This window comes from Heterocephalus glaber, unplaced genomic scaffold, assembly GCF_053883595.1.
Source record: "Heterocephalus glaber isolate CG9 unplaced genomic scaffold, H.glaber_assembly_v1.0 deba00001472, whole genome shotgun sequence".
NCBI classification, from domain to species: Eukaryota; Metazoa; Chordata; class Mammalia; order Rodentia; family Bathyergidae; genus Heterocephalus; species Heterocephalus glaber.
Window position 1 is genome coordinate 1645827 of NW_028258315.1, and position 20266 is coordinate 1666092.

Sequence of the window (20266 nt, forward strand, 5' to 3'; positions counted from 1 at the left end):
AAGCCTAGTGTCCTAGTTCATCCCCAGTGCTGCACGTCTGATTAATATTCCATTCTGTGCATGGAGTGCATTTCGTTTTCTGTTCATCAGTCGATGAACACTTGGGTTGTTTTCACCAGAGGGGAGTTCCCTTCGGGAAAGAGCTGCTCTGGACATCTCACACGTGAGGACAGGCAGAGTGTAGACTCCGCCTGCACACTTCTGCCCTGAAGTAGCCACCCTTTGCAGCCCTGCCCAACCTGTCAGGCAGTGACTGAGTGGAATGAGATGTGCAGGTGCCAGCTTGACCTCGGGTCCTCCTTGTCATTCTTCACACTTGCTGGGATGTTTTTATCACAGGAGAGTGGGCAACAGGCACATTAACTGGCCTGCAACTTATTCCATCATCTGCCACTTACATTTTCTTATTATTGATATTAAACTTTCAGAAACCATTTTTTTAAATCACCACACCTGTCCCCGCTGTTGTTCAGTGTTATTGATCTGTGGTCAGCATGCTTTCCATTCATCCACAGAACAGTGGTGGTGGGTGGTAGGCTCGCGTGGCCCCTGTGCTGGGTATCGTTCTGGGTCTGTACAAGGAGACACTGGTTCGCGGTGTTCAATGGGATGGGCAGCTGTGGGACACTTACAGCAAGTCCAAACCTGTCCCAGCTTCGGAGAGCCACGCCCATCATGTGCCTAATTCTCCTCCTTCCCCCAGTTAGCCGGGACATGAGCAGAGTCCAAGCCACTCCTGTTTCCTGGCTGCTTGTTAAATTTGTGAGTTCACAAATTGGCAGTCTGGGCCATTTCTCTGCCTACACCAATCCTAGTGCGGCTGATTAGCCTCAGAGATAGTTGAGCCAGGCACCTGAAGCTGCTAATTGCTACTAGGACACGTTAAAAATAGTTCTAGAGTTCCTAAATCACTAAGCTTTCTAGTTCTGAAAAAGAAGTAAGTGCTTTGGAGTAGGTAGGCTACGAGTTGCTAGGATAGACTTAATAACTCTTAAGTATTTTTAGAGTTGTTAGTGAGCTGTTGTGGACTACTTTCATGAGGTGTGAGAACAGACTTTAGGATAAATTCTTAGAATTACTAGGTACGTTTACAAATTACATTTTAAGTAAATATCAACCAAATTCAGTATTTCTGCCAGCAGTGTTTGAGTTTTACCTTAACCCATAGAAAGCTTCTTTCTTTTAGAAGGACATGCTACACAGCATTAGGAAAAACAATGGGCCCTCATTACGACCTGCCTGACATGAGCAATTTGAGTTATGACCAGATTTTTAGTTTTAACTTACAAAGTCTTGAGTTATGACCCGAATGCTGGTAGCTTGCGCTTCCAGATGGTCTCAGATACAGATTTAACCCTTAAGGAGTTCTGGAAGGAACATGACAACACTCTTTCCTGTGTGAGGTTAATGAGAAATCCTGGGTTAGTGTCTCTCTAAGGGCACTGAGATCTGCCTGTGTGCAGGAGAGAGACTTTGAAGGTTGTGTAGGGGAGCCTGAGCCTTCACTGACCAACTTGATTACAGCCAGCCCTCTTGAATGAATTGAGTTCATAAGCCAAGGGTCCAATGCATTTGAAACTTTTCATACCAAATCCCATATTTGTCTTCCAAGGACTGGATGGCATGGGAATCCTTCCCAGCTCCCAGAGTCTTGCTTTGTGGTTTCACCTGTTGGGATGTTCATTCAGAGCAGCCCACACCCTCTCTGTGTTCAGACTCTGGGGCTTTGTCCTTGTTGTACATTTTTCCAATAGTTCTCTGAGATCCTGTTGCGTTCGATTGCTAATTCAATGTTTGTTAAGCACCTGGTGCAAGGCTTACGAGAAACAAAGGGTGATAGCGCTGAGCATGGTGCAGCACAGCAAGGGCTGAGTCCCTGATCTGTGCACAGGGTCCTGAGAGCACAGGGTCCTGAGAGCGTCCCAGGCACGGCAGATGCCTGTGGCCAGTGTCCTGTCTGAGACTCTTCAGAGTTCGGGGCAAGGGTGGAGCAGTCAGGGCCTGGGGGGTGCACAGGCCGTCAGCAGGCCTCTCCCCTGGAACCCTAGACATCCTCTGTCCCTGAGCCAGGCACGTGCTTGTAGACAAGCTGGGCATGCAGGTGGACACAGGGGTCCCCAACTGGACAGTGGCCATGTTCTCAGCCAGCTCAGTGCCTGCCCAGGCCTGGTGAAGCCAGAGCCACCCCCCATCTGTGAAACGGAGCTCAAGCTGGGCTGTTGGGGTCCTGCAAAGTGGGCCTCTTTCTCCTGGACCATGGGTCCAGCAGTCACCTGTGCTTTAGCGGGCATCCTGCTCCATCACTGCAAACAAAACAAGCCCTTCGTGTCAGCACGCAACCCGGCCAGACGTAAAAAGCAATGAATGGCTACCTCCCCTCCTTCCCTTCCTTTACTTTCCCCTCTTCCTTCCTGCCTTCCCTTTTTCCCTTCTTCCTGCCCTCTGTCCTTCTAGTGGGATTCCATTCCTGGCACTCTGCAACTTCCTTTTGTTTTCCAACTTGGCGATGAATCAGAAGTGGTTTCCCAACACCTGGAGTGTTCTCCAGTGCAAACAAACCCAGCTCCTGAGCCGGGTATGATGCTCTGCTGATCTCCGGGCTGCAGCGCCTGTACCCAGCAGCCAGCCTCACCCAGATGCAGGAGGGAAGGCGGGAGTGGGAACAACCGTGAGTTGCCCTTCCAGGCAGAGTGCGGGGTCCGCTGCTTCTTCACAGCTTGGCACAGGCAAACGTAGGGTTAGGTAGGGTCAGTGTGTCAGCGGACGGACGGGGCGCCCTCGCTGTTCAAAATCTTCACACAGTCCTAGAGGTGTGGGAACAGGCTCAGGCCCTGTGTGCATGCAGAGAGGTCTCGGAGCTGCGGTGCTGTGTCTGCCTGCGAGACGGGCACACTGACCACTGCAGGATGGACAGCTGCTCTCGCATCTGGGGCGTCCGCTAGCGGTTGGACCTGTGTGAGCTGGGTGATACCCGCTGGGTGTTGGGTGGAGGAAAGCTGACTTCAGGCGTCTTCCCAGGAAGTGTGGATTTGAAAACGTTCAGAGGTGACCCAAGTGGAGCCTATGCTGCAGCCTTGAGACTTGCTGATTGTGATGATAATCATAATGATCTAAGGGTCACCACGTACTTGTCCATTTTCTGTTGCTATCACAAAATGCCTGGGGCTGAGTATAAAGAAAGAAACTCATTTAGCTCAGGGCTCTGGGGACCCATTGCAGGACACTGGGATCCTGGCTGGGCCCCTAGTGGAGACAGGAGAAGGCCGAATACAGAGGGGGCCCAGCAGGCGAGGGCTGCTGTCCCATGGCCTGCTCTCCAGAGGATGGCCTCACTCACCACAGCCGGGATGGGTCCCCGCAGAGGGCAGGACGGCGTCCCCAGCAAGCTTCTGGACCTGCACCCTTGGGGGACAGACCACAGTGAGCTGCAGCCGCGGTGATGGACAGGACGGCCCTTCACCCACACGGTGCAGCACCCCGACCTGGCCCTTCTACTCTGCGCCTTGCAATTCATCGAGTGCCATCCGCGTTGTGCAAGGTATCGTAAGTGCTGACCACTTCCAGAGTCTCAGTTACTTCCGGTGTCTCAGTTACTTCCGGGTGGGTTCAGACTCGAAGTGGACACATCGGCCTGGGCTGGGCTGCAGCAATCCGACTCTTCCTGCCGGGCCCGGCTCTGACACGGTGCTGACCTCAGCAAATGGTGCCTCACTTTCCTGCCTGTAAAGCGTGTGTGGGGACGCACACTGACAGCCGTGGGGCTCACAGCTGCGTTCACAGGCGTCACCACAGTGCCCACACTTGCCCCAGAGCCGTGGGAGTGAAAGGCCGGGCACTGGTGTCCCCACTGTGAAGCACTGTGTGGCCAGGCTGTGGCCCAAGCACCCTGGAGGGCAGGGACGTGGGCGGGCGGGCCGCACTGCCCACAGCTCGCTGGCTTCCCTTTTCTCTGAGTCCAGAACCACTCTTTAAAAACCTTAATCTGTCATGAAATTATGTCCAGGGGATGATGGAAGTGTTCTGAAGTTAGACTGTGATGCTGGCTGTACAAGTCTGAGTGCACTACACTCCTCAGACGACACACGGTGCGTGCGAATTGCACCCCAGTAAAGGGCTTGTAAGATGAAAAGGTGGCGTAACCACATGGCACCCACGAGACTGGGCCTGGAATCCCCATGGGGGCCCAAATCTGGCACGCTCAAGTCCCTCGTAAAAAGTTGCAGTGTGGACTGTGCACCCTCTACACTGCAGTCCTCCATGCATTGTTTGCACAACCTAAGGCAGTGTGAATGCTGTGTCCATACTTGGTATACTGTGTTTTTGGGAAATAATGACAAAGAAAAAGGTTTGTGCGTGTCCAGTACACACACGTTATTTTTCGGGTACTTTTTTGATCCAAGATTGGTTGAAATCTTCATATGCATAACCCATGGATATGGAAGGGCCAACTGTATATTTAAACAAATATTGATTATTAAAATTTCTTTTGTGAGAAGCCCAAAGAATATTAAAGGGCCCAAAGTAATTAAAGGGCAAAATAAGAGGTAGATAAGAGGAGCAGAGAGATAGGTCTTTCCCAGATGGGAAAAGGACCAAGAGACGAAGGGAGGGAGGGGAAAGACGCAAAAGGAACGGAGGAGCTGTGTTAGGTAGGCGTGATAACTCCCTGCAATGAATGTAATCATTGTTGCATTATTATAATGTAATCATTATTAATTTATTAACGTTTGCTAATAAAAATAAAAACTAAAACAAAATGAAACGTCAGGGCTGCTCCCTCAGCCTTCTCGGCCTCCGGGCTCTGAGTCTCCAGCTCCCCTGGCGGCAGCTGGGAAAGTGCAGGGCTGCCTGTAGCTTCTGAGTGGCTCTGGCTCCTGCCTGTTTGGCCAGCTTCCCTTCCTGTAACAGAGACCTGAGACCGTCACCCTCAGGCGAGGGAAGGTGCGTTTGGCCTGTGTGTGGGCCTGAGGCAAAGCAGCACATCCAGGTGGGCGAGGTCGGTGCTCACCTCCAGGCAGCCAGGAAGCAGAGGAGACAGGACAGGGTCCCACCATCCCATCAGGGTCCACCCTGGTGGCCTGGAGCCCCCCCAGGCCCCTTTCTTAATGCTTCTACCTGGGCCCACAGTGCCAGGCTGGGGACAGAGCCTTCAACTTGTAGACTTTGGGTGGCGTTTCAGATCCAGACTAAGCGGCACCAACTTCAGCTCCTTTGGCTGACTGCAGCTCTCCAGGGGCGGGGCTGGAACTGCCACTTGGTGTAGACAGCGGTGTAGACAGCGCTGTGTGTGCTGGGATCCGAAGTGCGAGATGAGACGCCGGGAGCAGTGGGAGAGCCTGACAAGACAGATATACTAATGCTGCCTTAAAGACTTTCCATGGTGTTGATGAATATTCGGAGTAGTGTCTTTTAAATACTGCTCCATCCTCAAGGCTTGTAGAAATGTAAATTTCTTAGTTCAGGGTAGACTTGGAACTAAACTGAAGCTCGGGAATTGGCCTTTGAACACCCCTGCCTGAGTTTGATGCCATTAAACTCTTAGAGCTGCACACATGGAGAATGACAAAGCCACTGTAACTCCTCCACCTCTCAAGGCGTCTGCACGCTCCAGGCCCCACCGTGTGTGTGTTTGTCCTTGCATGTTTTTACACAGGGAGTTTATATTGTATTTATCAGTTGATCCTTGCTTTTATGCCTCTGCTTAGCATTGTACCCTCAGGAATCTCCCCTGTCACTCAGTATTCTCTGGGAACACGCCAATGAGGAACTTGTCACTTCATCTTGTTCACCCTGTGTTGTTTTGAAGAGCGTAATCCAGCCAGGACCAAGGGAGAGCTGACTTCCTTCCCCCTGCTCCATGGACCCCTGGATTGTAGACCAGCAGAGTCTCCACTCAGGATCACGTCATTCTGTCTTCCTTCCACAGGAGAGGGCAGTGGAAGGGAATAAATTGTGGAGTCTCTGTAATGAACTGACAGTCTGCTTGTAATTTCTGGAAAAGGTTCCATTTTCCCTGTTGCTCTGGAGCAAATGTAGGCATTATAAACCACAGTCCTGTCTCAACCTCTCACTGTCTCTGTCCCTGTTTTTGATATCACAGTAAAGAAGTACCTGGCAGGCTCTTCTATCTCTTATAGTAAGCAAGTCTTTTGTATTTATTTTTCAACTTAGATTACTAAGCATTGAGGTAACTATTTTTAAAAAATTTTAAATATCTTTATTGTTATGTGTCTCATGTAAAAAAGACTAGCGTAAGGATCTGTAGCTGACACACACTGACTATAAAATGGCCTCACACATGATTACCATGTTTATTAATCTAAGATCAGTTCAGATTTAGAACAACACTTCACATCAAAAGATGTACCAATGTGAAATAAATTTAGTCAAAATACAGAAAAGCAGCACTGAATTCCTGAAATCTAGATTGCTCTGGGTATGGTGATAAATCATGGAGTTTCTAGAGAGAATTCTGCAAGTCATGTTGTATTGTTTCCTGCCGAGACTTTGAGAAACATTGTCTCACAGAGAGTATTAAAATGTCCATCCCTGTCTTCGATGACAGATGCCAGAGATGTGGAACAATTGAGCAAGAACAAGGTGACACACATTCTGTCTGTCCATGATAGTGCCAGGCCCATGCTGGAGGTAAGAGAGAGCCATGGGTGTGTGTGTGTTCTTTGTCTCCTGCAGGAATGCATGTGAGCTTTGTGGGGCTGCCCTGTTTTGTCCACCGCAGTGTGCCCTGCCCTGTGATCGCTGGGGGTGTTCACTTTGAGCTCAGGCCACGTTTGTGTTTGTGACAAACCCGAAGCCTGGTGGAAGGGTGTGTTATTTCCCTGACTACTCTGCTATCCTGCTTACTTCGGCCTCCTTGGCCAACTGCCAAAGAACAATTCCTTCTGGCCTTAAAGGACACTGGAAACCTATTTTCAGGGCTGAGGGTGTGGCTCAGGGGTCTGGTACTTGCCTAGCCTGTGCAGGGCCCTGGGTTCGATCCCCAGCAATGAAGAAAAGCAAAGCTATTCTCATTCTTTCAAAATTATTTTTGGATTTAGTCCAAAAGAATTGAGGCTGCTCCTTTCCTGACTTTCTTTTCCATGTAAGGTCACATCTCTGCCCTTTGCACCCACGAGTCATAGATAAGGGAAGGGAACTGTCCCTGGGGAGCCTCCAGGGCAGCTCTGGGACAGAGGCCATTGGTACAGAAGCTGCTGGTGCGTTTTCTTTAGGTTTGCAGGGTAAACAGGGTGTGTCTGCTTGTACACTAATTCCAAAAACATCTTCAATTTTACCCTGATATTTGGTTGAGCCGTTGGCCAGGAGTAAAATCTATTTCTGTCCCTTAGCCTCGACACAGCCCCGGTCACCTGCTTTTAGAAAACAAAGCATGTGTGGTTGTGATGTGTGTGTTTTTCTATTTTAGGGTGGGGTGTTGGAAAGGGAGGGGTGCCTTGTTCTGAAAGCAATAATCCTAGTTCAAGCGGTTTGCCTTTAAATTTTTATTAGGCCAGAGTAGAAATATTTTTTTATTTTAAATTTACCTATTTTCTTTATTTTTAATTAGTACAAAACAAGCAAAAATAAATGAGAATATAGAATAATAAATAATTCCATTATTGTACAAGAAGTACGGGGGAGCTCACACTTCCTCCTGTTGTTTTAGCTCATAGTTTTTTGCTAAGGGCCTGGAATTTATGTTGTAGCATGATTTTAGAGGAAATAATGGGACATTTTTTTTTTAAAGCCCAACTGTTCCTTTAAAACAGTTACGCCATTTTTAAAATCTATTAATGATAGTCTGTATTTAAGATATAACCAAGCTGTAGGCAAGTTAAACTGCAAAACTGGTCATGATTGACTTCCTCTAAAATCACAAGATGAAGCCTGAGGTTTCCTTCATTTTAATAAATTACACAGAAGGCCCTTCTACCCTACCCACCAGGCCTGCCTCACTACTATACTTCATCTAGTGGGGCACATTGTCATGCATTAAACGCGGGCCTAAGTGTCTTCACATCCCGACTTGTCTGGAATTGGAGCACAGAGTGTTAGAAATGAGGACAGTACTGGTCCTCTGTGTCCCTCCTACACTGGGAAACCATGGTAATGTAAGGAACAGGTGAGATTGTGACCCAGGCACAGAGCCCCGTGTTTACTTCAAACCTCAGAGCTGGGGACAAACTGTGCCCCCTACATGAATGTTTTTTTGTTTTTGGTCCCTACACAAGGCAAAATTCTGCCTTGAAAAGGAGAGAGTTGTGAAGGGGGAGAGAGAAAGAGAAAAGGGGGAGGGGACAGAAAGTGCAGAAGAGAGGGAACAAAGAAAGGGAGGGAGGAGGAAGGGACACAGGACAAGGGGGACAGGACAGGGAAGGACGGGGCAGGAGAGGACAGGGCAGGGCAGGACAGGGCAGGGAAGGAAGCTGCCCCTTTCTGGTGACCTTTGTTTGGAGACATCCTGCTCCAGTTTTGGGTGGTTTTATTACCTCTGCTGAGTAATAAGCACTTCCACGAGACTCATGTTTGTTAAGAGTTGTATTATAATTTTATAGCATAACATAGTTTAATATGGATCCTCTTATTTTATTCCTCTTTAACTTCACAGGTAATTTATGGATAGAGTCTTAATAAGTTTTTTTAAACAATAGCTTCTTTGACTACATGTATGGGAAAAACAGAGGCACCAGAAGGTACAGTATTTGAATTGATGAATCCTTGGTAATTACATAACTGTAGTCCCAGAAGTGTCAGGGCTTTGTATAGTAGTTTTCTAGTTGAAATTTCAAATTCATTTCCGGAAACCATGAGCTCATCCAGCTTGAGATAAGTCCGGGAAATTGTCTGTTCAGAGCCAGTAGGGAATTACTGCATGAACTTGATTATTCGGTGGCTCCATGCCATGCTGCCCTTTGTCCTTGAGGGGAGTAGGGCAGACATGGCGGTGCAAGGTGAGGTTGTGCTCGGGTTAGCGGGGTGAGCTGATGCCCTGGCTGGCGAGGGGCTCTCACTGCGGGTGGAGGAGGAAAGAGCAGGACCCCTTTGTCTTTTGAGCTCTTAACCAGGCAGGTTTCCTGAGCGGCCCCTGAGTGCCCTGGGAAGCTCTGGTTTGGACAGGTGGACACTGTCCAGAATTGAGGAGTTTCAGTCCTGCTCCATGCAGGCAGCAGTGCTGGGAGCCCCAGTGCCAGGAAGCCGGTCCTGGGCACTGCATTGTGGATCCTTCCTTGGGCCATGGTGCGCTTAACGCGCTGGGGCGCTTAGCATCAATTGCCAGGGGCTTTCTTTGCATCGGCTTTTATTGGGAAGGAGCCTAAGTAAGTGAATGTAGTCATGTTGGATGTGGTTTCTAGAATCGAGGGCAGAGATCGGGGCGTTGAGGATCCTCAGAGGATAGGCTGTTGAGCAATGGGCATGGGATGTGATGCTCTGGGAAAAAATTAATTTAGGGAACAGCATACCAGAGGCTCCTCTGAAAATCTTAGTCATGTTGAGGGAAGAAAGGCCCAAAAGTCTGGCAGTGCAAACATAGATCCTTGTCTCGTGTGCCGCACACCACCTGCTGCCATGCTGTGGAGCCGTGTGCCCTGGGTCCGCACGGGCCTCTGGCGTGGGAATTCAGGGCAGTGCTCATGGCTCTGTTGGGCTGAGGCTCCAGCATGGAGGAGACCATACCCCACCTTGTCTGTTGCCCACTGAGGCTGCCCTCTTCCGGACACCACCTTCCCGTGTTCCTTTAATTGTTTTGTTGTGAGAACCTGCTTCAGATAGACGAGAAGACTGTATTGCTCTTGGACCTCTGTGGATGTCATGATCTGTAATCTATCACAATTCCTGATCAAAGACACTGCCGAAAGTAAACTACCAGGAAAGGCCTGTTGAAGATGACTTTAGTCATCAGGCATCTATTGGATTTGCCTAGGAAGGAAATATGGAACTTGTGATTTGTTTGATTTTAGTTGGATCAGATAGGACTCCCCATTATTTGGGTAATTTGTGATGGGGTGGGGGTTCCCAAAGTAGAATTCACCACATCATCTGCTCTTCCTGGGAGCCTAACTGAGGGAAAACAGTGGAGTCACTCTCCTCAGCCTCTCGGAGTGGCTGGGTCCTGCTCATCGAGGTCCAGGTGAGCCGGGGTCTCTGATGTTTCTCTGATGGTGTGACAAGATTTGCATCCTCTGGGCCAGCAGGTGAGACAGTCAGCCCGCAGAGAAGAGCTAGATCTTCCAGAATGAAGACTCCTTAAAACATGGCAAAAACACAAGGACCCTCAAATTTACAGGGTCAACCCTAAACTCGTGTCTGATTCTAAAGAGCTCTGACAATTTCTATGCCTGCTGCCATTTTTTTTCAGCACTGGGAATCAAACCTAGGGCCTCAGATATGCTACAAAAGTGCTCCACCATGGAGTTACGTTCCAGCCCAGCCTGTTGTCTGGTGTCTGATCTAGAAAGCCCAACAGAATAGGGTCCTAGCAATCACCTTGACTCCATCAGTGTCTGGACAAAAACCCTGATGTTGGGAGACTTTCGAAGTGACTTTCCAGGACCCGTGGCTGAGCTGCACAGCATCACTGGGAGCTGCGGCTTTCCTGCCAACCCAGAGATTTTCCCAGCATGCCTCCCTGCCTCTCTTGTGCTAGTGTGGCTAGCGTTTCTGCCTGCAGCGCTGTAGGTGCCAGCTTTGACAAGGGGTGGACCTTTGGTGCTCTTACTAGCTGTGTATGAGTTCCTGTTTTCCAGTACCATCACCAGCACAAGGCTTTATTCTTCTATACTTTAATTCTGTTCTTTAATTTTGTTCATTTGTTGTGATGTCCTGTTCCGTGTAACCCCTTGAGCTCCTACTTTGTGCCAGGCCCAGGGATGGGTGCTGAAGACAACAGAAGTGAATTTATCCCACTCCGCCCTGTTGGAGCCCTTGGTATGCAAGTAAAAAATGTGCTCTGGCTGTTTCATAAAAATATCCATGATCTGCTGGAGATTTAGCTCAGTGGTTCCACTGCCTGCCTTGCAAGCACAAGGACCCAAGTTCAATCCCCGGTACCAAAAAAAAAAAAAAATCCATGATCATTACGGTTCAGTGAGAGAGAAGCTGTAGCTCCCAGCAGATGACACTTCAAAGAAGAACAGGGTGGAGTGGAAGTGAGGTCCGTCTTCCGTCTTCCACCTGTGAGTCTCAAGGCATCTACAGTGAGCACACACCTGGCGGGGCCTTCGGTAATGACTAGGGATTGAGGACATCTGGTGTGAGACCTTTGGCCAGAAGACAGCAGGTAGAGAGCCAGGATGCGACTCCCTGTGCGGCCTGGTGTCTGCACTGCGATCCTATAGATCTTCCAAGAATTCTGAGCCCAGCAAGGCAGTGATGTCCTGGCTGCTCAGTGGGGTGGCCAGTCCAGGTGGCACCCCTGCCAACAAGTGCCAGAGCCAGGGCCAGAGCCCAGGGGCCTCTCACTACACAGGACGGGCCTTCCTGCCAGCTCTAGCCTTGGGAGCATATTTTGGCATCAGAACTTTGGAGCACACAGTATTAGCGCATTGGGGAAAAGACATTGCCACATATTCTGATTGGAGATACAGAGTGAGCTCAGGCTGATCGTTGTCATCTTCAGGAGTAAAAACAAAGACTCCTGTTGTCTGCTCCCAGACTAAGAACTCAGCCGGAGAAATGCTTACATTCTCTGAAAAGTGTCACCTAATCTTGGCGGCCGGGAGCAGGTGTCTTCAATGCCTTCTGTTTGCTCTAGGTCTAAGGGGGCTCGAAACCCTCTGTCAGAGCTGGTGATTTTTCAAATCAGAAACCCGATTCTGTTTGTAGATGCTGAGGAAGTAATATTGGCCAATGAAAGGTCTCTCCCTTCCCCTGAAAAAAGAAACAGAACTCTGTCTTTCTAATGTAAAAATTTCAGAGTCTGTTTCATTTTTCATTCTGTGTATTTAACCAGAGCACCTGCAGGAAACAAAACTATTTTTCACTATTAACAGAAACACTTTAAAAAGTGTTCTCATGACTTTGCAGCTGTTGACACAAAGAATTTTAATTTTGAAATGATGTATATCGTAGGATTCAGTAAAGAAAAAAAGCAATTTACATACAAATATGCAAACCACGATATTAGTATCAGGTAGATTTTATGAGCTTGAGTATTTTCTATTTTAAGTGTAGTTTTTATATTTGGAACCATTTAAGTGTTTATGTGTGTTTTAAAGAATAGGATGTTTTTAATGGGCAAATATTTATTGCTGATGATTCTATTTTATATTTTCTTTAACATTAAAGATGTATCCATGCCTAGAGTTTAATTTTATGAGTTTTGTGGGTAGTTGGCCACTTTGCCTGGTTCTGAGTCTTCCTGTTATTTCTGTGTTTGCACTGATGTCTGTATCTACCTTTTGTTTATGAAGAAACTCACCACAATGAGACTGTCAGTATAGGCAGACAGGCCTGTCCTTTTGCCCAGGGTCTGTGCCAGGGCTGAGTGGCCCCAAGACTGCAAAACCTCTGGAGGGATCGTGGTCCCCTGCCGGGTGACCTCCCCATTTCTCTTGGTCAAAAGTTTCCCGGGCTTCCCAATTGTAAAGCACACGGAGATGTGAAATGGTGCTTAACGTGTAACAAAGCACAACTCTACTCCCTCTTCTCTTCCACTCTCTTTCTGCGTTTTATATTAACATGCATTCATTAACGCATTAGTGGGACACAGAGTGATAGTTCAGCATGAGCATACATCGCACACTGGTCAAGTCCAGCCTCTGTCCCCTCCCCACCCCAATCCAGTAATCACAGTTCTGCAGTCAGTCAACTTTTCGAACTTCCACTTACGAGAGAACAAGTGGTACTTGTCTCTGTGTCTGCTGTCCTTCAGAGCTCGCCCCGGCTCTCCTTCCTCTAAAGGGACTCTGTGGCACCCACCAGTCTCGTACTCTTCCTTTTTAAATGATGTCTGCGTGCTGTGCTGCCGGTGGGCCGGGCCTGTGGCACCTCTGCCTGCTTCTGCACTCTGCCAAGCACCCACCTCACCTTCCACGTTCCAAGGCTTTCCCTGCATCAGGTTCCCAAGCTGAGCTGCAAGCCTGTGGCAGGCAGATGCCATGCTGGGTTCCTTTGGTCCCTGTAGCTGGCAGCTTGGTTCCAGTGCACCAGGCCTCTCTGGGATGGCCGCCAGTGGGCAAGAGCTAGGTGCATTTTCGGCTCCAGACCAAAGTGAGAAACAGGCTTTCAGTCACAGCTGCTCGTCAGAGTTGTGAAGGCTGAGCTGTGTCAGGAGTGATTTGCTCACCACGAGCAGGTACGAGGCCAGAAGAGCCAGCTGATGTGCTGCAGCCTCTCTCGGCATGCTGGCCTAGGTGGATGTCGGGCTTATGGAGCCACTGTGACCACTAGTTCAGAGACATCAGTGACCACCTTGTAGGGCCCAGAATCCCCTGGGCAGCTTCTGTGACTCAGATTGCTCTCTACGGAGGCGCACCAGGAGCTTGGTCCCACAAGGAAAACCGTGCATCTACAGCAAATTCAGCAAGTGGTCTTGAAAAGAGGACTCCGTGCTCAAGGCCCTGTGCCTGAGGTGGGTGCAGGGACACAGGCAGAGACGTCTCTGACTTCACAGAGCTTACGAGACACAAGAAGCTGAGCAAGCATTCGGGGCACAGAGACCCTGGCTTGTGAAGGGAGCCCTTGCCTGTGTCCTCTGACAGCCACTCGGTGACCTCGAGACTCATGGCCTGCTGCACCTTCTGCCCGGTGCCTGTACCGGTCCTCGGCTCCTAGGATCCAGCACCCCTTCCGACCCCAGAGGGGAGCCTCAGCTGTGTTCCTCTTGGCAGAAGAGGAGAAAGCCCCACAGCCCGGTTTCATACGAACAGAGGAGCGCGGATGTTCAGGTGTACAGATGCTAGGTATCCAGAGGTTCACAGCAGCTCTATTGAGAATGGCAAAGAATTGGAGCCAACCCTCCTAATCAGCAGAAGGGTAGTGTCAGTCGTGGTTCATCACAGTTCAGAAAGGAGAGAATGCTCTGTTGAAAAGGGCAATTCATTAAGAAAAGGACACAAGCTGTGGCACAGGGCCGCAGTGGGTCTCATTTATATAAAGTCTAGGATCAGTGATGAGCTTCTGTAAGTACCACGTCAGGGCTTGAATGCAGACAAGGGTGTGGAAGGGTCACACCGATGCCTAAGACGGTCACTGAGGAGAGGAGCGGGGTAGCAGGAGAGGTGGGAAGGATGCTTTCACATCGCTCTCTGTGTTTTTCACTCCCTGTACTTGTGACACTGAGACTGAAGAGGGAGAGAAGGAAGGAGGGTCGGTGGGCGACCATAGTGACAGGTGGATTGCATGTGAGTGTTGGGGTGGACCCGAAGGGTTCTGCGTTTGGTATCCCTCTGTCCCAGGAATTCACATGTAATGCTTGGTGTGAGACTGTGCGTCCCAGCAGTCCATGGCCATTAGTTATGAAACAAGTACGTTGTCTACTTCATGGGTCATCTGAGTCTTCAGAGACACCTCTGGACCGGGATGCACTGTTCAGCATCTGTACCCTCTCCTGCCTGGTTGATTGGATGGGGGGTGAGTCTCTGTCCTTTTCTTTGGAGTCACAGAGTCCCTAGTGAGGCAGCAGGAAGCTGGGCGGGGCTCCCCTGTGGACTGGACCTTGTTTCTTCCAGCACGGTGACCGTGGTTATCTCACTGGCCCCACAGAAGCAGCATGCCATCAAGTTGCTGGTGGAGTCCAGGCCCTTTGCAGACAAGCCACCGTTTGACCTGGAATGGTTTTCAGCCTGCTCACTGTCTCCAGAAAACCTCAGTGGTTTTCACCTCTCTAGGAAAATCTCTTTGCTGTCACCCAAGAGGTGGTGGTGCCCACTCTACCAAAGGCTTGAGCAGCTTTCATGTGTCGCGGCAAATTTGTTTGAAGCCAACCCTAGACTTAAATAGATATGACTCAAATAGAAATGATTATGGTAGGTATCGAAAACTGTCTAGTAATCGCTCTTTCTCAATCAAGTTCTGAGTTCCTTGTGTGTGGGCAGCTGAGTGCATGAAAGAGCAACTCCCTCCAGCTGCTGGCACTTCTGCCGACAATTTGCTGGCATGGGGGGCTCCACCAGAATTCCAGCGTGAATGAGCCTTCTAGTACTGAAAGGATTCAAGGAGGAAATGACAGTTTACAGTCCCAAGAGGAAGAACTCTACCATCCTCTTCCGTGGCCTGACTTCCTGAAGGGCCCTCGCACTCACCCATGCGCCTCCTCTCCGTGCGCTTGCTCTCTGACCCGCCTGTCCCAGGACTGGAGCCTCCCGCAGCTCGCTCCCCCTGGATCGCTCCTTTGGGTCCCAGTTCCCTGAAAACGCCCTGTCGAGCCCTCTTCTTGACCCTCTTTTCCTGACTCCTCACACGATCGAGTACTAAGCACTTGTGTGCCACGCACTGTGTTCTTGGAGTGCATTGGTCTGGGTTGCAGACCTCCCAGGCCTCAGTGGGGAGCACACCTGGTGAGACCTAGCAGGATCTCGGAGCCGAGGTCTCCTGAGTCCACCCGAGCGTAGCCGCACTCACGAAGCTGCAGTGAGATTGCACACAGGTGCCAAAGCATGTGGCATGGATGATAAGGCTCTATGGGTTCCGTCCCACAGGCGGTAAAGGGAAAGGACCAGTATGGTTTGACTCTGGAGACCGGGCGGGGGTCCAGGCAGTGAGGGGCCCAGGAGCCCTGGAGCCGGAAAACAGACTCCAAGGATGGCGACCTGTGGATGGGGTGGAGCTGGTCTACAGCGGGGCCAGAGTGGTTCCAGCCTCCATGCCCCACTTCTCCAGCTTCGGCTAACCTGAGAATCTTCCTCCAGTTCAGCAAGTATTTGTTACGAATCTACCCGGTGTCACAGACTGCGGATAAACACTAAGAGAAATAAGAAGCGGTCAGGCATTAAGGAGAGATGAATGCATGATCCTTTCAACAGCACACACAGAGTTCTCCAAGATGCCCAGAAGGAACTGGCAGCCAGCAGGGTTTCACCAAAGAAGCGACCATCTGAATGATCCTAAGTGACGGTAGAGGTGTGGGAGGTGGTGATGGTGAGGCCGTGCCATGCTGCGTAGAGAGCTCAGTGTGTCCCACGGCCCAGGGGACGAAGGCCGGGCGAGTCCTGGCACAGGGGCAGGGCTCAGCAGAGCGGGAGACAGGTGCCCAGGCTGGGTGTCAGGCCCAGAGCGGATCCGCAGGGGTCTCGTTCGTTAAGCTGAGGAGTCTGGGCTTTGTCTTGTAGGAAGCAGACTCCCCAAGACTTGTGCACAGTCAGGTGACACATTCAGATTGCTTTTCCAGGGTGAAAATGGAGTAGAGCGGGGGAGATGGGAGTCCCAGGAACCCGTGAGAAACGCTTGTCCCAGTCCTGGTTAGAGATGGGAAGGTTTAATCCGGGACACTGGAGAATGAGGTGATTTTTTTTCTAGAAAAAGAAGAATCAGATTGGACCTGAAAATCTTCTGCAAAGGGACACAGCACAGTTGAAATAAATGCATGAGGGGAGATTCTGTAGTAAATCTGAACCAAAAAGAAAGAGCATTAAAAGTTTTATTCAACACAACAGAATTAAAGCGCAAAACAAATAATTGGGGTGAAGAGGAAAACTACGTTTTAAAAAGGAAAAAATCAAGAGGCTACAATAGTGGTGAACTTACAGGCACCTCATAAAGCAGCTTCCAGATAGTGAGCGCCGCCTAGCAGATGGGATGACCAGGACCTGGCCGTGAGCGCATGCGCGGTGGGAGGTGCTGACGTCTGAAGCCGCAGCGTGGGCGCTGCCCCGACACAGTTGGGCCCGATGGGCCTCAGCGCCCAGGGCGAGAGCTCCTGCCCTGCAGAGTGCACGGCGAGGCGGTCTCGGAGAGGTCGGGGCTGGGTGAGGACGGGAGCACCCTCAGTCACGTCCGCAGCCAGGCCCCGGGGGATGACGGAACCCACACAAGAGCGTTCTAAGCTAGCGTGACCAGGAGCCGATGGTGTCACCCGACCCGCCTTGCTTTGTATGTGTTCGTGTCCGGCGGGCTCTCACGAGTCACCGCTGTCCACTGTGCGGCAGGCTTCTGTCGTTCTGCTAAGCCCTGGTGTGCAGCGGCTCAGTCCCCCCCCCGGGGGTGTTCTACAGGGGCCGCAGGACCCGGCCCAGGTGTACGGTCTGTGTTGGGTTTCAGCTCACTCTGACTCTGTGCTTCCTTGGTCTTTGACCCTAACTCTAGAACTGTATGCCTTTAGTTGCTTTAGGTGCTGAAAGGGGGCCATTAAATGGCACTAAAAGCAAATGTGACACATTTTAATGGGGAATGCGAATTTAAAAGAGGAGAGTGCGTTTGTCTCATGGGAACAACTCAAGGAGGGCTCTACAGAGGGAAGTGTGTCTCTAGCTCCAGGTTGGGGTCCTGACAAGATGCTCCTGAGGCGGGCAGATTCCTCTCTCCCTACTACACCCTTCGAGCCTCTACCCCCTCCCCAGGCCAGGGGCGCCGGGAGTGACCCCTGAACTGCTCTAACGGGAAGGGCATCTGCGACCAGGAGTCTCAGGCTGAGCCATGCCTGAGGCTGCAGCCTACCAGGAACCACGGCTTTGTGGCAGTGGAGCTGGACCCAACCAGGGACCTACAGGCTAACAAGTCCTCTCCTGAGGGCCCTCCAGGGCTTCAGGCAGAAGCTTGACTGGGGAGGTAGAGGTGCTTAGTTGGTTAGAGCCAAGACAGTTAAAAATCTCCCTGAGCACCACTGTTGTTTTTAGCTGTAAGCAAAACAATGATTTCGATGTAGCCACGTCGGTTTAAGCAAATCTTCTGTTTCAGGTGCTCTGAATAATTCATCAGCGGGCAGCCAACGCAGGTGGGTCCGCGTCTGCCCACACCTGCAAGGGAAGTGACCCAACCTCATTTAAACGCTGAGAGTGAGGCAGGGGCCCTTTGCAGGTTTCATCACCTCAGTGTGGGCCAAGGGAACAGACAAAGTCCGGCGGCCTCTTCAGCGGCCAGACCCAGACGTGCTGGTGACCTCAGGGACTCAGCGTCTGGCCTGGGCTGGGTGGAGCTGTTACTGCCCCGGCTCAGGCCTCCCACACTAGGGCAGATGCCAGGTTTCAGCCTTGGTCACAGCAGGAGCAGGGTCGGCCCTTCTGCCCTGTGCCCTGAGGGTGAGCACAGCCTGTGTGCGAGGTGTCCCAGCGGCTGCTGTCCGTGTGGGCCGGAGGCACTCTGCACTTCCACATGTGACTTTCTTTTCTTTCCCTTTCTTTATTTTCTATTTTATTTTTGCTCGCGCCTGCTGTACCATGGAGCAATATCCCCAGCTAGGGCCAGATGGTCCGAGAGGCCCTCAGCTCCCTGGGCAGCAAACACAGCCACCGCCAGAGCGGGGGGGACTTGTGGAAGTGGCTGCTGGCCTTCCCTTTGGCATCGCACTTTGCGGTTTAGAGGTTGGGGAGCATCTCAAAGGAGCAGAGCTGACCCCAGAACCAGTGGAGACGCCTCCTCTGAGACCCCTCCCGAGGAGCAGCTCAGAGGTCACTGCCAGCTGCGCTGGCCGGAGAGGGCAGAGGCAGAGGCAGGCACTTTTGGGACAGGAGTACCCAGAGTCGGCCTGTCGTGAGCCACGTTGTCAGTGACCCCCACAGTTCGTACATGGAGATCGGTCCCAAGTCACTAAAGGGCTGTCCAGTAAACCCCACGGATGCCCGAGAGCAAACCGCCTTACCCCTCACCCCAGTCTCATGCCGGCAAAGTAGGAGTAACATTTCCCACTGACTTGCCCTGTACTTGGTTCTACTGCTCCTTTAAAACTGAGGTTTCCCGCCTTTTCCGATGAAAACCACTCCCGCTGCTTCTGCTTCGGCCAGATGGTATTGACTGGCCGTGCTGAGGTCCTGCTGACCCTGACAGGACCCCCCAGCCTCCTGGGTGTTCACGGCTCTCCTCCCCTGGGCCTCCCAGCGTGGGCTCTGACCCAGGTAGCCTGGGCTTCTGAGGCTGCAGTGGGCCATCACACGCCGGCTCTGGAGCGCCGCCTGCCACACCTGCCGTGTGGAAGAATCCAGGCGGTGTCACCGGGCAAAAGGCACTGACTCACACCAGGGAGCTTCTCCTGGGTGGGAAGAAATGGGAGAAACATCCTCTGCTGTCCCCTCCTTGCTCCGCATCCCAGCCAGCCCTGCCCCCAGCTCCGGCCTCCCCGTGCTCAGCCACTGCTTGTCCGGACGGAGCCTGCACACTGCTTTCAAGGCCCAGCCAGCCCTGGATGGCAGTGCCTAAGTCCAGGTCAGGGTTTGCCTCATCCCCGAAGCAAACAGGTCCGAGAGAGAGAACGCGGTGCTTGGCCGAGGGAGGGAAGGTCTCCTGACCTAGCCCAGTCGGCTCGGTGTCTGGCTCAGGCGGGAGAGTCGGAGAAGCCCTTGGTTCAGGCATCTCCCAAAGAGGCACAAATATGCTCCCAGCAGCACCAGGTGGCCGCATCCCTGCGAAGGTGCGGCTGGCCAGGCAGGTGTGTGCACCAGGATGCCCCTGGAGCTCAGGCAGCCGCAGCTGGGCCTCGAGTGAGCAGCTGCTCTGTGTGGTGCTGTGCTTAGTTCCTGCCGCTGAGGAAGAACCTGCCATCAGCATCTGGCGAGCGCCCATGTGTATCGAGGCACATTGGATGGGACAGGCAGCCTCGTGTTTAAATTCTAGCAGCCCACCTGGCCCACACACGCCGTGCCTTCCCTGGCGACCTTGTGCTGATGACCTATGAGGAGGGAGGCACTGGAGACTGACAGGTGGTGGCGTGGGGGTGTCGTTCATGGAACTCAGGGTGCTATGCCGGGATGGCCATGTGCAGCGATGCTGGCCTGCGTGCTGGACCTGGGGTGTCCAGAACAGGACGGGTGGGGCTGAGCAGGGCAAGGCAGGCTGTGCCGGCTGGCCGGAGGCTGGTGGTGACGCTGGGGAGGCACTGGGAGGACCCTGGGCTGGGGTGGCAGGGGATGCGGGACTGTGGGGACTTAGAAGCAGCGGGTTCCCTGGAGCGGGGTGCGTGGGGGTGGAGCCAGTATGGAGCAGAGAGAGGAAGGGCCCTGTGGACCGGGGAAGGGACTGGGAGATGAGGCGTCCTATTTTCAGGTGGGAATATTTTTTAGCCAGGCACGATCGCAGGGGTGATGTGTTCCCCAGTGAAATCTCATTCATTCCAGTCATTCCTGGAGCGGTGGTTTGGCATTAACCTGTGTCAAGCAACGCTGCAGAAAACCTCGGTGTG

General features: G+C 51.7%; 1 protein-coding gene across 8 annotated transcripts in view; it reads left to right on the forward strand.

Moving 5' to 3' along the window:
* Dusp22 (dual specificity phosphatase 22) overlaps window positions 1-20266 on the forward strand; it is a 49139-nt gene that overhangs the window by 8923 nt on the left and 19950 nt on the right. For 3 of the 8 annotated variants that reach the window (XM_087181705.1, XM_087181703.1, XM_087181704.1), the window contains exons 3-4: window positions 3362-3538; window positions 6566-6648. The exons of 2 other annotated variants lie outside the window; for them this stretch is intronic. In XM_087181705.1, coding sequence (XP_087037831.1) covers window positions 3362-3538; window positions 6566-6648 — 260 coding nt within the window. The remainder of the gene's footprint in view (window positions 1-3361; window positions 3539-6565; window positions 6649-20266) is intronic. 3 more of the 8 variants (XM_087181706.1, XM_004847801.3, XM_004847802.3) reach the window with 1 other exon arrangement.